The sequence below is a fragment of the Aulostomus chinensis genome, chromosome 10, assembly GCF_037954235.1.
Source record: "Aulostomus chinensis isolate RoL2024-O1b breed Wild chromosome 10, RoL_Achi_v1.0, whole genome shotgun sequence".
NCBI lineage: Eukaryota > Metazoa > Chordata > Actinopteri > Syngnathiformes > Aulostomidae > Aulostomus > Aulostomus chinensis.
The window spans coordinates 9,735,367-9,750,919 of record NC_141329.1 but is presented as its reverse complement, the minus strand read 5'-3'; the positions used below and the strand labels follow the sequence as shown (position 1 = coordinate 9,750,919).

At 41.3% G+C, this 15,553-nt stretch overlaps 1 protein-coding gene across 1 annotated transcript in view; it reads right to left on the bottom strand.

Moving 5' to 3' along the window:
* Window positions 1–15,553, bottom strand: part of LOC147254348 (calsyntenin-2-like) — a 239,670-nt gene that overhangs the window by 21,987 nt on the left and 202,130 nt on the right. The window contains exons 9-10 of the mRNA XM_086215968.1: window positions 10,509–10,671; window positions 1,176–1,342 (exon numbers count right to left, since the gene is read on the bottom strand). Coding sequence (XP_086072094.1) covers window positions 1,176–1,342; window positions 10,509–10,671 — 330 coding nt within the window. The remainder of the gene's footprint in view (window positions 1–1,175; window positions 1,343–10,508; window positions 10,672–15,553) is intronic.

The window sequence follows — 15,553 nt, the reverse complement described above, 5'->3', positions numbered from 1 at the left end:
ACGCTGCGGGGCTCTCCATACACTACCTTCGCCCTGTCATTTACCACCTGCCACACCACCCCCTTGTCTCTCCTCATCTCTCCTTTCACTTGCTCTCTATCTGCCACTCTACCTCTCCCTGTTATCCTCCTCTGATTGTGCTGTGCCAGCCCCTCCACCTGGCTAAATGCTATCCTTAAGCCTCCCGCGGACTTATGGGAGCCTGACGAGTGTGCGGCTAAGAAGAAAATGAAGCAGCTCTCAAAAGATAAACTCCACTGCCCCCAGAGAGGGTGTCCTCTCCTCTTTCATGCAACCCAAGCTCAGACCGCTTTGTCTCTTAGCTGGAATCTCTTTGCTGCATCATAGCACAGGGAGCTCTGAGGAAAGAGCAGCAGGAGAGAGGAAATATAGACAGAATGATAGAAAAAAGCAAAATGAGCAGAGGGGGGGGGGGGGGAGGGTTTGAGTTTGCAATAGCCCCCATCCATCTCAACTGCCCTCAGAGTCCAAGGAGATGGATTAGCAGAGCTGGTGAAGGAGGGCTGTTTGTTACACGTATACTCTGTCACCAGGAAGTCAACTTCTACCGCAAAGCAGAGCGAGAAAAAAACTCCTGTGCTAATTGCTCAGGTTTCTCCAGTTATGTGCAATATAGTGTTATCACATTAAACTCTTTTCCCTTCCTGTAAAAATATTTTAATGACTCCACTTGAGCTTGGGGGCAAATACAAATTTCATATTCCCTATTACCTACTTTTGAACAATCATACCTGAGTGTTGTGATCCAACCCCTGCGGTAACAGAACATTTGCTCAAACTGCTACGCAACTGCGACTTTGCAGTTTTACTGCAACCTGGAATTAATTTTATAGGGAAATTAAATTGAAAAAAATGAGATTACTGGTATATATAGATGCTAGATAATGTTACATTCAGTCGTAATGACAGAGTAAGTGAGAACTCATCATTTTATTGTAAGAGCACACGAAAAAGGATGTATGATAGAACTATAATATGCACATGCCAACACCACGTGGCTGTGAACGTCACCTTTATCTCTTTAAATGTCCGTCTTCTCCCTTGTTGTGTTGTGTATTATTGTCTCTGTTCTTTTAAACTTTGTGCGTTTGATTTATCAGCACAAAGCCAGACTCTTGTGTTACACCCTCGAGTGTTTCTTCCTGCATTTGTACCTTTATGCTCTTATCCAGGCTCTCGAGGGAGTTGATGTCCAGTCCTTCTTTGCAGGCCTGCAGACAGGAAATTACTTTCTGACTCTCGATCTTCCCTGGTCGGATGGTCAGTCCAGATAGACTCCCCCGGAAGTACTGAGTGAAGCGTGGCTTGGTCACCTCGCCACCTACACACACACACACACACACACACACACACACACACACACACACACACACACACACACACACACACACACACACACACACACACACACACACACACACACAAACACACCAAGTTTAATGGTAATACTCCACGTCTTATTAAGTATTTTTCTTAGTTAATGCAACTTAATCACCAGACTTGTATCACGTTTGTCTCTTCTGGTTCCCTTACACAACAAATGGCCTCTAAACGACAAGTGACCTTGTCTGACCTTTAGTTATTAGTCATGATAACTAAATAATGGTGATAATCAACCTAGAGTTTCATGCTCGTGTTCCCATCCTGTGTGTTTACCTCTCGGCTACATAGAAGTCAAGGAAAAAGTCAACACATTTAAAGTAGGCCTATGTCCTCTGAACTCTGTGAAGGCCAACAGCAGCAAGATGGGTCTCAAACTACTCATTAGCTGAAAGGTTACTAACCCTGGGTACCAAAATTTCACCTTTCCGTTGTATTTTTCTTCCAGTTCCTGCTCAAATTCCAGCAGCAATCCACCTTCAGTCCCTTCATACCAACCTATCGTGCAAAATCTACTATTTCTATGTTCAGCCTATAGTCCATCATTACTGATGAATTTTGGTATGTGTCGCACCACCTCCAATCTCAGAATTTGATCCATATTGTCAGATAAAATTTTGAAAGTCTATAAGAGTGATGATTTCATGATTTATGCATATTCAAGTTAGTAGAGGACCTCAGTTAAAGTAACTAACTGCAGACAGAGCGTGCTCGGTACAGGAATGTTCATATACGATGCGCTGCGATGCGTTTCTTTCCTATCAATCCTCTTTATTTGGAGTGGCGTAAGCTTCAAGTTGCAGATTACTCAAACTTCATGAATTTGATCTCTGAAGTGATTCATCTTTTTAACATTTTTCACGAACATTATAAAGACAAAAATGAGAAAAAGATAAAAGCAAAGATAATATACAAGGGAGAATATCCAAATAGAGAAATAATAGCTAACTCAAATAAAGGAGGGCAGCGTCCAGGAAATATATCTCTTCTACTTCTTTCCTCATATATATTATTGTATATTATTTCAGTTACAAATATCTCTTAAATAATGTCATGCCAGTCCTCTATATGTAACTGGTTTAAACCATTTCCTTGTACCGGTAATTGCTTTTCTAGCAGCTACATTCAGCGTTTCACAAAGTTCTTTTTCAAGGAGTTTGCGGTTGTGTTATGTAAATGTCTCGATACATAACAGCTTTCAGACCATTAAAAAAGGAAAAAAAAAAGAAAAAAAGAAACGTTTACAGGTCAAGTATCCACCTCCGGCTGCGGGTGCACCATTTGTACCTTCAAACACTGTTCCCCAAGTTCTCAGCGCGGTCAGAAGCAAGCTGTGACATTGTTATTCTTTCTTTTCAGATGCTTCACCTTTTGAAATGCGTGCTCAGTCTCCAAGAAAAATAAAAAAAAAACCCAACAAAACTACCCTTGTTTCAAACCACTCAGCAACAGTCCAAATAGCTTCCTCTAACTCTCATGGTGTCGTAAGAAAACACAACATAACAAAAAAAGCACAACACTGCACCTGTCTCTCTCTGTGAGTGACATGGCCCCTGCTTCAACGCTCAAACAAGACAAGCACTCCCTCACCCCCCCCCCCTTCCTCCTCTTCATTTATTCAGAGATGTCGACAAACAGTGAAGAAATTGATGTTGCACCGCCAAACACTCATAAGTGTGGAATAAATTTAGGTTTTATGAGAAATGTGGGAGACATTCCTGCAAAATCTTTATAGAAAATGTACCAGGCAGTAGTAAAAAAAAAAAAAAAAAAAAAAAAAGTGAGCCAGATGGCTGTCAGAAACACCTGCAGCTTCAAGCATAAAAAAGGTAGCATCAAAATGATTGAAGGCGCTCTTCATTTGAAACAGCATCATTATAAACAGTTTTGAAGTATTGTTTGTTCTCATTTACAATATCATGTTAACATCAGTATTCTGTACCCTTCTCTCTCCCTCTGCTGTTATTGGATTTAGCAAATCTTTCAGGATTAATGGAATTGAAATGAAAAATTCAAAAGAAAAGCTTGTGGTTATCATATAACAAGGCTGAACTGTACAGAAGTATTGGCTTCTTCAAAAATCTATTTGGATCAGCAGTCAGCGACGTGTCATTTGTGGCTGCTTGATCTTTTTCTTTTTTTTGGAGATCTTTCATATGAAAATCCATTAGGTGTAAACTGCCAAGATAGGTATGTTGTTGTTTTTTCTTTCTCCCGCATCTTTCCATTATCAACCAAGACTGGAATACCCACACAGATATCCGTCTTCAGGAACTGCATCTGTCCCCTCTGAAAATGAAAGAAAATCAAAAACGCGCGTTGCCAATATCACGGGCTATGTCAGGAACCATCAGCTCATTCGTGGGAGAACTGAATGAGAACTAGTTTGCATGCAAAAGAGGCTGTTGTGCACATTGGGAGGCCACACTGCCTGTTGTGATGCTGTAAACCCTATAAGTCAATAAATAGAGCTTATACTCCGCCAGTGTTTGGCCTGCACCTGCCACAACGCCTGCAGACTGCTTTGATCCCGTGAACCTACCACGAGCTGCTTTTTTTTTTTTTTTACACATATGAGTGTTGACCTTGAAAGCTGAACTTTTAGCAAGTGGGCATGAGCTATAACACCCCTTAATTGCTTGACCTATAAGCAAAATCCCTCTCAGTTCATCCAGTGGAGTCCATTTGGCTACTGATTAATTTGGTCCTTAAAACATTTGTTCCACATGGCGACTGAAGAAGTGCTGAGTAATGGTCTACGGCTACTGAAGTTAGGGGAATCCTCAGCTCACAATTTCTTTGCTACACTTCATCAGACAACGGCCAACTTGACCCTGGTCCCCCCAATTCCCCGCTGATGGTGCAGGGCCATGTATCACTGCCTAAAATGATCTATCCACGGTCTGAGAAGCTCAGTGAGTGCAGGCAGAGACACAGTCGCTGACTATTCCTGGAAACATTTTTATCATGCCCTGCCTTCCTGGAGTGAAATAAAATGGTCTGCACCAACTTTGGATCGTCCCTGTGACTGCTGATCTGCAGCCATATTGCAACACTAGGGACAGTCAGATAAAGCTTCCTTATCACTCCTGGAGCAGACAGCAAAGTCCAACTGGTTGAAGTGATCCACCCGGGGGATGGTATCAGTGCATCTGCCTGCCTAACCAGACAAGATGATCCCCCCTTTTTTAACAGGGGAAATGGAAATATGTATAAAGTAAAACAAGTCATTGGCAGATAGTGTGTTGCATATCATATCTAGTTGTTCCTTTACTCTTACAATTGATCCAGTTAATTGTACAAATACTATTTAGGCTGCCCTGTCAACGAAACTCTCTGCACCCCAGTGAGAAGTATACAATGTAAATATATAAAACAGATGTATTTGTAAAGCTTGTTGACGACTGAAATCTCCAAAAGCCGCTCAGAGTGAGATAAGAGCTTATAAAGCTGAAAAAACCAACGTATCAGAATAAAATGTTTCATTTCATTGAATACTGTTAATTGACCCATACTTTTATCAGACACCAGGAGATCGGCCTAATGGAGTCATCTTACAAGGCCTGGAGGCAATCTCCGCTACAAAGGCATGTAACAGCGCACTAATCATGTCGAAGCACACTCGGGATGCACACCAAATGAAACAGAACAAAGTTGGCTACAAGCACACACAAGCCAGTTTTACACACACCAAACACAACACCAAGCCACCTATCCGAGCGATTTTTTTCCCCCAGTTTACTAAAAAAGATTTTAAAAAAATGACAAATGCATTTATATGAATAGAAGTACTACTTTTGAGTGATGAATTTGTGAAATAACATGAGTTTTTTTGTAACTGAGTAAGATCAAATGGCAAATTTTGCTGGAACATGGACCCAGCTGTGCAAAACCCTCTGAGATCCCTCTAGATCATCAGCTACTTTGGCACAGACCAACATTGGGTATTAGTTGATGACTCCACAGATACGATCCTACTACTGTCCCATCGTTGCAAGGTGCTCCTCTGTAACTCTGTAAACTATAGTATGACTGTATAGTTCAGGTTCATTTAAAGAAATTTACTCTAACATTTGAGTGACAACAAAAATCACGGCGGTACGGTGGTGCAGTGGTCAGCACTGTCGCCTCACAGCAAGAAGGTTCCAGGTTCGAGTCCCGGCTCGGGCATGGGATCTTTCTGTGTGGAGTCTCCATGTTCTCCCTGTTCCTGTGTGGGTTCTCTCTGGTGCTCCAGCTTCCTCCCACAGTCCAAAGACATCAAGAGGGGACGAGGCTGATTAAATTGACTGTAGGTGTGACTGTGAGTGTGAATGGTTGTCTGTCTCTATGTGTTGGTCCTGTGATGGACTGGTGACCTGTCCAGGATGAACCCTGCCTTTCGCCCTTAATCGCTGGGATAGGCTCCCCCCCGGCGACCCTTAACAGGGATAAGCGGAAGAAAATGGATGGACGGATGTAAAATTCAGACCCTGCTGTTAAAGTCCTATTGATCAGTGTTTTTGGGTTGTTTTTTTTGGTCCAGCATGCCTGTGCAGCCCCATGCAGCGCTGCGCAGTGAAATGACTCATGCTTATTATGTCTTATAATAAGTTTCCACCTCTTTTCCATAAATCTTCAACAGGTGTGATGATGCTAATTCCTTTCTTGGGATGTGCAGCTTTTGCTTCAGTCTTTTAGCATCTTATCGTGTGTAGCTTTAACTGATATTCATCCAGTTGTGAGTTAGTGTAGTCAAATTCCTCTGTGTGCTACTGTAGAGGCACATTGGTCTCACCTTTTATCAAAATGCAACTTCACCCAACTCCTGCCTGACTTCATCGCCACATCTGCTCTGTGTATTCAAAACCATCCCTGCTTCAGCGCCTGCTGATATCCTGCCAGATGCTCCGGGGATCAGTGTCTATCTCATAAAAACCACAAGATCACATTTGGATTCTAAATTCTTCCAAGCCCTCCCTTTTATTTCTCTGTCTTTATTATGCTTTGCCTGCTCGTCTTCTTTCCACCCACGTCTTAACTCAGTTACTTATTTCATCTCCTTTTTCCTGGCTTCTCCAAAGAAATCCACCTATCCACTCTGTCCCTACTGACAGATGTTATCAACTTGGACTGAGGACGGTGGAACCATTAAGGGTCCCAGTGATAGGATAAAAAAAGAGGAGCAGGGATTACTGAGACGCTGTGGAGCGGGAATGATATGGGTGATAAAACCGCTGATCTCTCCACTTTACAGAGACATTTTTATTTAACGTGGTGTCAGCTTCTTTGCCCACTCAAGACCCTCTATAGGTCGTCACAGCCCTTTTTACTCGGTTTCATTTGTTTCATCTCCAACAGAGCAACAGGTACAGGTGAGTTCGGAAGAGGATCAGACTACACGTCACATTGTTGTCTTTCACAAGTTCCCGTCATTTTTCCAGGAAGAAAGTTAAGTTATTGCCAATCACGATCTGTGATACTGATGCTCTTCTGTTATGAAAAAAGATACAAGCAGCTATTGTGCCTGAATACGTTGCTATTTAACATTATATTGCTGTTTTTACATGCCGGTTTTAGTCTGAAGGGCTTAATTTTTCAGTGGCTTTTCCTAAAAATACCAACAAAATTCCCAGGATTTTTTTTCCAATAAAAATGCAGGAAAGGTCAAAATTTTACATTTGTTGTAAAAATCACGTGCACCCCAATGCTGTATTAATGACTAGCCTCCCTAAACACTCATATCTAATAAATTCATTTGTTAATAGGCATTCTAAACAACAAAGAGATTCTTTTAATTTTAAGAAAGACTCCTCCTGTAAAAATAAGTGCATATAAGCCTTTTAAACAACAACACTTACAAAACAGTGCTTTATACAATAAAACTGATGTAACTGACTGCAAAACTATATTCACAAAAGGCAAAATGTAATTGCTTACAAATGCTGCCACATAAATCTCATGTTATTAATGAGACGGGTTTGCTTTCCTCATTGTTTTCACATGAATGTGTGCACAGGTGATATGGTTTCGTGTAGGCTGGCAGAAGTGACATCACTTTTAGAAAATAATAAACATAAAAAAGTGCAATTTTTCCCAACGTTTTACAGCGAAACGACAGACTTTTTGTGAGAGTGAGGGCGTTTTAAAAAATATGCAAACCCCGCCTTTTTCACTGAGTTTGGCTGATTTTGTATTCATTTATGTGATCGCAGAAGCACGATTATCAGGAGAAAATGGCTGTGAGTGAGTGCTAATCATACTGGGGATTGATAGCGTAGCATGACTTCGCTAACTGGCTACTCAAGGGTCTCTGCCATTTCTCGCTGTCATTTATCCTTATTGACTCTACAATGGCAACATTAGTCGTCTGACAGCAGCAGCATCCCTCTTCCTCTTGACCATTATGCTTGCATCTGTATGCCAGAGAGCACGCTGTCATCCTCATGCTCAAGGAACCTGTCGCATAAATTGTCACACAAGAGGAAAAAAGCCCAAAAAGCCTGGCAAGCTGGTGTTGTGGAGCTCCCAGACACCACATCGCTCTTCGTGGATCATATCACACAGTACAGGATAAAAACCTTCGAGATGGTTCCTGATTTCCTGTGAGATTTCTTCTACGTGTTCACGTCATGACGTACACAGAGACAAATGTGTTTATTTATCTGGTGCATTCAAGATCAACACTCTTCCCTTCATGCTGTGCAAAAGCCGCTGAGAAGAGTGAGGCCAAGGAGTCAGCGCTGCGGTGTGTGATTACACCGTAGAGAGAAGAGAACAAACGAGGCCAGATCAGCGTGTTGCTCATCGCTGTCGGACTGATGAACATGCGCACACTCTGCCGGGTCAGAGGGTAAATACTGGCTGATTGTGTGAAAAGTGCAAAGCCAGCAGGTACTCTCCGAAGTGAAGAAAGAAAGATGGGCAGGTGTTACACTTCTGTTGGGAAATCTTTACGTGTAAATGCACCCTGGCAATTAGATTTGGTGCTTTGTTGTTGCTGAGAGTTACACTAACGATTTCTAAATGTATGAGTAAGCAGAAATATCCTATTTTCAACATCAGTATAGCCTTCATGTACAGTTTTGTTATCTGCCGGTGTCTGTGGATCGTATGTGCCAGTGCGTCCGCATTTGCGGTATTTTGGAGCAAGTCCATCAGTGCATGTATTCTTTCCACATCAAGCACCTGCGGGGATCCACAAGATTTAAAATGCATCACCTGGCAATGTTCACGAGGTTATGCACACATGTCCCTGTGGTCATCCACGTGGGCTCAATAATTCATGACCGTGCAGACTCCCTGCATGGCCTTAAGGGAATCATTTGACATTTTGGGGAAATAATAAATTAAATAAATGTTCCTGGAATATGGAATTATTTGCTCTCTTTTTGGAGACTTAGATGAGGGAGTTCACAGCATTCTCATGTCTGAAAGTTAAAAAATGGCTGAGGAAAAGTCTGACGCCCACTCCCCTCCTTCTCACACCCTGGTTTTTATAGGCTAGACAAACAACACGTTACATGTTGATTAGTCAGCTTTGGAGTTTCTTCCCTTTGAAGAAGTAAATGCATGTTGTGAACATCAGTAACATATCCAGCTCTCAGAAAATCAGTGTATGATCTAGTGTGCTGACACACACACACCACCTTATGATGTGTGAATAAATGGAGTACAAGCCACTTTTTCCCCCCACTTCAAGCCCTGATAGTCCGAATCTCCACTGACCCATGCTGTGTGCTCATGTCACTTAACTCACAATTTGATTCTATTTTCTTATTTACGGTCCACTGGAAAGTGATTTTTAGCAGCATTTAATTAACCTATGAAAAACAATTTATGAAACGTTTAAATTCACTGACTGGATGGACTGGTGCATGTTATTGGCACCTAATAGCATGTTGATACAGGTTTCATTAAAGACTGAAACTCTAAAATCTTGTTAAGCCACACTCCACTTGTATCTGGAATAAATATCATGAATGTGACACTTGTAAATTGTATTTATTTGCTGTGGTCATGACAGAATCTATTTCCATTACACAATGCTGATTGGCCAGTTAAGTGTTACAGACCATGAAATTACATCATGAAATTTAATTAAATACTGCAAAATATCACTGTTGCACGAAGCCACATTGTTTTGAATGGATGAATCTTTTGTAATCACTCCGCCATCGTTTACATACGCTCTCTCCCCATCTTCCTCTCTCTCCCTCTTTCTCTCTCGTTCTCTCTGTGACGTCAAGGCAGTGCAGCTAATTCCACTTCTGCTGCTCTTAAGATACTCTGAGCTGAAGCGACAGGAGTCAGTTAGACAACGAATGAGCTCATCTTTGCAACATGTTTGCAATCAACTTTCACACTTCAAGCTCAGTGCTTTGAGAAGGCAATCTGCTGTGGCTAATGGCTTAGGTTAAAAATGATTGTATTGCTTTACAACCCCTTACTGAGGCTTAGCCCCCAACTAGAAAAGCAGAAATAGTCTCTGAACTCATTCTTCTATTCAAGGCTCTTTTAATCCGTCTAAAGGCTCGCAGTGTTCGATGAAAGAAATAGGAGTACGGGAGGAGGGGGAGGAGGAGGAATGTGTGAGTGCGCCTGTGTGTGTGTGTGTGTGTGCGGGTCACTGCTGCAGATGAAAGCAACACAAGAATGACCTGCTCCTGATCCTGCACAAAAAGATATCTTGACAATTTTATCTGGGGCTAAGCATCACTGAACAGTTTCATTTAAGCCATCAAATCAACGGTGTGCTGTACTGTGTGGTAAAGTGCCCTTTTCTCCTGCCCTTGTGCAATTAGTGGCAGCTATCAGTTTAGAGGACAGTTTAATTGTATGACTTCATTCACAGTGGTTCAATCGTTTGTCAAAGGCAGAGTAAGTGTCCTTTGTAATTACATTGTTCATTCAAGGCCAAAGAACAAGTTCCACACTCAATGACTCCCTTTGTAATAATATTTCATAAAACACAGAGGTGGTAATCAAGCAGCAGAGTACCTCCAAATACCTGCTTTCACTGTGGCTCTTAAATCCAACTTTTGACTAATTGATTTTTGTATTTTCGCTTTTAAGCACCTGCTGGAAAAATAAATCCTGTAGGCACACAGATACACAACACCGATCACCTTGCCAGCAGGCGCCGACTGTCAGCTGTACATCGATCTGCGAGGGGTGAATGGGCCAGTCGTCTGTCACCAGGTAAGGGTCGTAGGTCACCCCGTCCACATAGAGCGTCACCACTGGAAACTCTACGTTGATGACGTAGTAATGCCACTCTTTGTCACAGATCTGTCACAGAGGGAGAGAGAGAGAGAGAGAGAAGGTCATAGGTGGGCATGCAGGATGCTTTCGCATCATTTGGTCCAGATGTTTATTGTTTAGCATTGTCAGAGCAAGAAATAAGAACACCATCCTCCTGACAGGTTGGAACCCAGTCTGCTTCTGCATAATGATGTCAGGATTACCTTTCAGCACAAATTTTAATTTTATTTAGCCTTTATTTTCCCAGGAATATTTTCATTGAAATTCAGGGTCTCTTTTGCAATGGAGCCAGTCCTGGCCAAGACAGAAGTATAAAAAAAATTGTACATAAAATGCAACACTGATTTAAAACAGAAAAAAAATCAACAGGCAACTAAATAAAAACAACCGACAACCGCAATCAAAACAATTAATTTGCCAATTTTCAGTGACAGAACATGAGCATTCAGCCCTCAAATAGTCCTTAATCCTCGTTGTATAATCTTCCATACTGGTCAAATAATCCAGATTAAAGCGAGCTGTAACTCAAACCAGATAAAGGTGCAATGACTTTAAAAGCTCTTTTTTTTTTTTTTAACAAAAACGGCATTTGTTCTTGTAATAGAACCCTCAACCCTCACTCTTGACCCTCAGCTCTTTTTTTTATGAGACACACAGTATGGTGTATTGTAAGGAGAGTCTCATTCAATCACCTTCATCGTTTAAGGTAACAATCTGACAGGAACCATCATCTGTATTCTTCCATCTCGAGAAACACCAAATTTATATTTTGTCAGCCGTGAGAACAAGTCTCAATCTACAAAGATTTATGAAGAAAATGAAATATAGTCTTCTTAGCACAGGTTACATTTTGTATAGGGTGTAATGTGAGGAGGAAAACAGTGCCGTGTGGAGTGAAAATGTATGCTGTTTGCTAGATCGAGGATAGTCAGACATACGCGCGTGCGTGTGTGTGTGTGTGTGTGTGTGGAAAGAGTAAGTAACAGAGCCAATCAATACTGCAGCCTTCATTATTAAAATCCCTTCTGTCTAGTTTTGCAGTCTAATTCATGTAAAGTAATGGAATAATTAGAGCTAATGAGCTATTAAAGCATAGTGGTACGTGGCTCTCTGTGTTAATGTGACTGATCGTGATTCTCCCTCCCTAACAGACGAGCGACCTGTATGGCCATGTGCCATGTGTTTACACTCACACTGTGGACAATATAAAAATGCAACTCTGTTGTTAGTTCGTGTTCTCTGCTCTGACTCCCTTGTTGAGCCTGTTCACATTTGAGTATCTCTCCCTGATACGATGTATTTTCAGATTCAAGTGAACCAAAATCCACGACCACCAACCTCCTTGGGTCAATTAGCCCAGAAGAATAAGAACACGAGTTTGGATGTTCGTACAAGCCCCCAAAATGTATATTATTCCCGTTTACAGCAGCTTTTGAGAGCATATAAAGACCACCTCCTCAACAAGAGTTCTGCTTGTTCGACGTGCACTCAGGTATGATTGCTGTGTTCACACCTGCCAAACTAACTGTTCCAGCTCCTCTGGGAAACAGCTGAGCAAGCTAAACAAACAGGAGTAAAAGTGCCAAAAGAAGCAACTCTTTCACTGACTAGAGGTGTGATCGCTCCTTCAGTCATCAGGTGCTGTTGTTTCTCCTCTCAGACAGAAAAAAAAAAGAGAGACTGACTGTCTCTCTCGATGGGACATAAGGCATCGTAGCCTGCCTGAGAATGCATTTCTGGACACGACTGAGTTGAATTTACAGTCCAAGTGAGCGCAAAAATCTGGCTTTGAAGAACTCACTTTGCGATTGGTGTGAAATTGTAGAATGTTAATTTAACAAGACTTGGCAATACAGTATGTAGAAGCTTCACACAACAGTGCTGGCCAGGTATCAACTCCAGCACATTACCATCAATCACAGTTTTAAGTGGCTTGAATAAAGTTGTACCTTGTTGTATCGTGACTATTTTTTTTGACATGCTTATGACAAATTAAGCAGATAAAGTCCAAACAATTAACGTATTAACTGTCACTGCATTAAAGAAGGGAGATTAAACATAATTCCAATTAAAAATGGTGCTTGATTCGTATCGACCGCTGAAAATACATCAGCTCCAAATACCGGACTGAAAGGACGGCTCAATCATCCCAAAACCTTCCTTCCGCACACACACACACGGTAAAATAAAATCACACACCTCCTTCAGTCTTTCTGTACGTCTTCAGCCACATGACAACTAACTTAAGTCAAAATAAAAGCAACATACACACTCAGAACAAGTCTACACGCATATAAACAAAGACACACTTTGGTTGTGGGAGTCTGAGTGAGACACTTTATCCTGTCAGCCTTTTAGTAGAACTGCGTCTTCGTTCTTTGTTGGTACTTTTGGAAGTTTTCTGTCAACAACCAGAAGCAGTGAAAAACAGCAGTTAAACTCTTGACTGTTTGTCTTTTGTTCCCCTGAAATCATGCAGTCTCTTCTCCTCCTGAGATCTTCTTTGCCAGTAAAAGAATCTGTCTGAGTTGGAAGCGTAGTCTCCCCCCATCTCTGTTACGCCATGTGATTTAGAGGAAAATGACAGCTCTGTAATAAAACACTAACTCATGGTGTGCTATGTTTTAAAAATGAACGCGCTTAATGCTCTCCGTAGTGATTTAGTTTATTACCTTTGTACCCTCCTCTGAAGAACGCTCGACTGTGCCTCTGTCGCCAGCGTGCTTGACCATTTATTCTGCTCTCTGGTACGTTTTAACTGATTGCACAAGCGCACTCATGTCTGTTTCAGAGTATATCTGTCTTTCCAGTGCCAACACTTGTCTGGCTGTGCTTCACCTCATATATATATATATATATATATATATATATATATATATATATATATATATATATATATATATATATGTGTGTATAAAAAACTCGAGACAGCCATCGAACACTCGCTCTCTAATCAAGGGCCTGATTATTAACACTGTGCTAGCACAGCAGATGTGGGCTCTAATCTATCCGGTTTGTTTTTGCTGCTCCTATTGAGGTGCGAGACACAACATCTGGCCTTTTTAGTGATCATTCTGCACATCTGCTTTACGCATATGTGGACTGCCATTCTTGGTTTTGATGAGGCTGTGACTGTGATTAATAGTTTAACCCAAGGTAAACTAGCCCAGCTGTGCTCCTTACAGGTTGTATGCAGACAATTTTCCTGTCTTGGTCACTCTCTGAATATTTGACTTTGCAGTATCAGCCAGATGTTACAAGTGTCAAGCATTCTTGTATTGATGCCCCTGTAACCTATACGCCTACTGGGTGACTTCTTCTTGGTGTCGTCACAGCACCCTGATCCCGGAGGAGGCTGCCTCCGTCAGGTTAGCTCATCAGTGGGAGATCCCTCTCAGAGATAGCCAGACAACATGACCGTCATGCTGTATATGATGTTACTAATTTGTCCAGAGGACATGCTGCAACTAGATTTAAAGAGTGACATCAATATTGGCATAGAGCAACACTGCTGAGTCCTAATATTTAGTTTACACAAAACTGTCTTGTTTTCTGAGCTAACTTACTGTCAGAGAGGAAGCGCAGCTGAAATAACACCGAAGAAAAACCTTGTTTCAAAAAAAAAAAAAAAGGCCAATGACTTTGTTACTGTCGGTGTGTTTGCAACACTCTCAGATTGTGTTCACTCTTGAAAGATTGAACACAAGCATCCATGGTGCGAACCAGACAACAAATCAGCCCCTGTGGCACAACTGAGAGGCTGAATTACTTACTAGAAAAAGAAAAAGAAACAAGGAAAATAATAGACTAGGAGGAAACACACTACAGTTTAACTTTAATATATGAAGAGCAGTCGAGATTAGTTGTTCTTTCTAAAGGAAATCACCATTCAAGATAATCTGGAGAGGGTTGCCTCCTGGAGGAGATATTTTTTTTATATGATTCAGAGTTTTTATAACATTTTCATTATTGCAAACAAAAAAATACAGATGTAAATCAGAAAAAAACAAACGGAATGGAGGTAGGAAAAATTCTGAAAATAAATTAAACAAAACAAGACAGGGAGGGAGGCAAGCAGGTCAGCGGCTCAACATATCTGTCCACCAAAACTATCCCAATTTTTCCTTAACATGTCATTTTCACAATTAAACCTCCCCAACATCTTCTCATACGCTGTGGTCCCCATCATCCGGGATTTCCACGTATTCTGCGTGGGCGTTTGAGGCTCCTTCCAACACCTCAGAATAATCCGTGCGCATGTCATTAGACGGGTTTTTAAAATTCTAAAACTATATTTGTTTAGCTGGGGTTCCATAGCTCTGTCTCCAAGGAGACATAGTCTTGGTGACCTGGGAGGTTCATAATTGAACTATTTGCTCATATAATCTATAAGATTTTCCCACAAAGGGAGGACGTTAGAACATTCCCATAATGCATGGATGAACATGCCACTTTCCCCCCCCAAACTTCCAGCATAAATCATGGTTAAGTAAACCCGTTCTGTTAAGTCTTGTTGGAATAAAATCATATTTATGAATTATTTTCTACTGAGTGAATTTGCCTCTGGCAAGTCTTGTGTATTCTTCAGTGTTGGAAAGGATCTCCTCCCATGTTTTTTTCATCCAGTGTACAGGACAACCCTTCTTCCATGTCATCTTGAGATTACTACAACCATTACTATTTTTCCAAGGATGCATTTCATACCATCTTGAAGTCTGATGGTAGATTTTGGGTCGTTGTAAGTAGCATTCAACCGGACTTCTATCCTGACCAACAGGAACAACCTCTTTAATACTGCGTCTAATTTGTAAGTACTCCCAAAAGTGGCCTCTGTCCTCTAAATGAAATTTTACTTGAATCTGATATATGAAACAAAATTGCCATTTTCAAATAAATCCTCTATTATTCT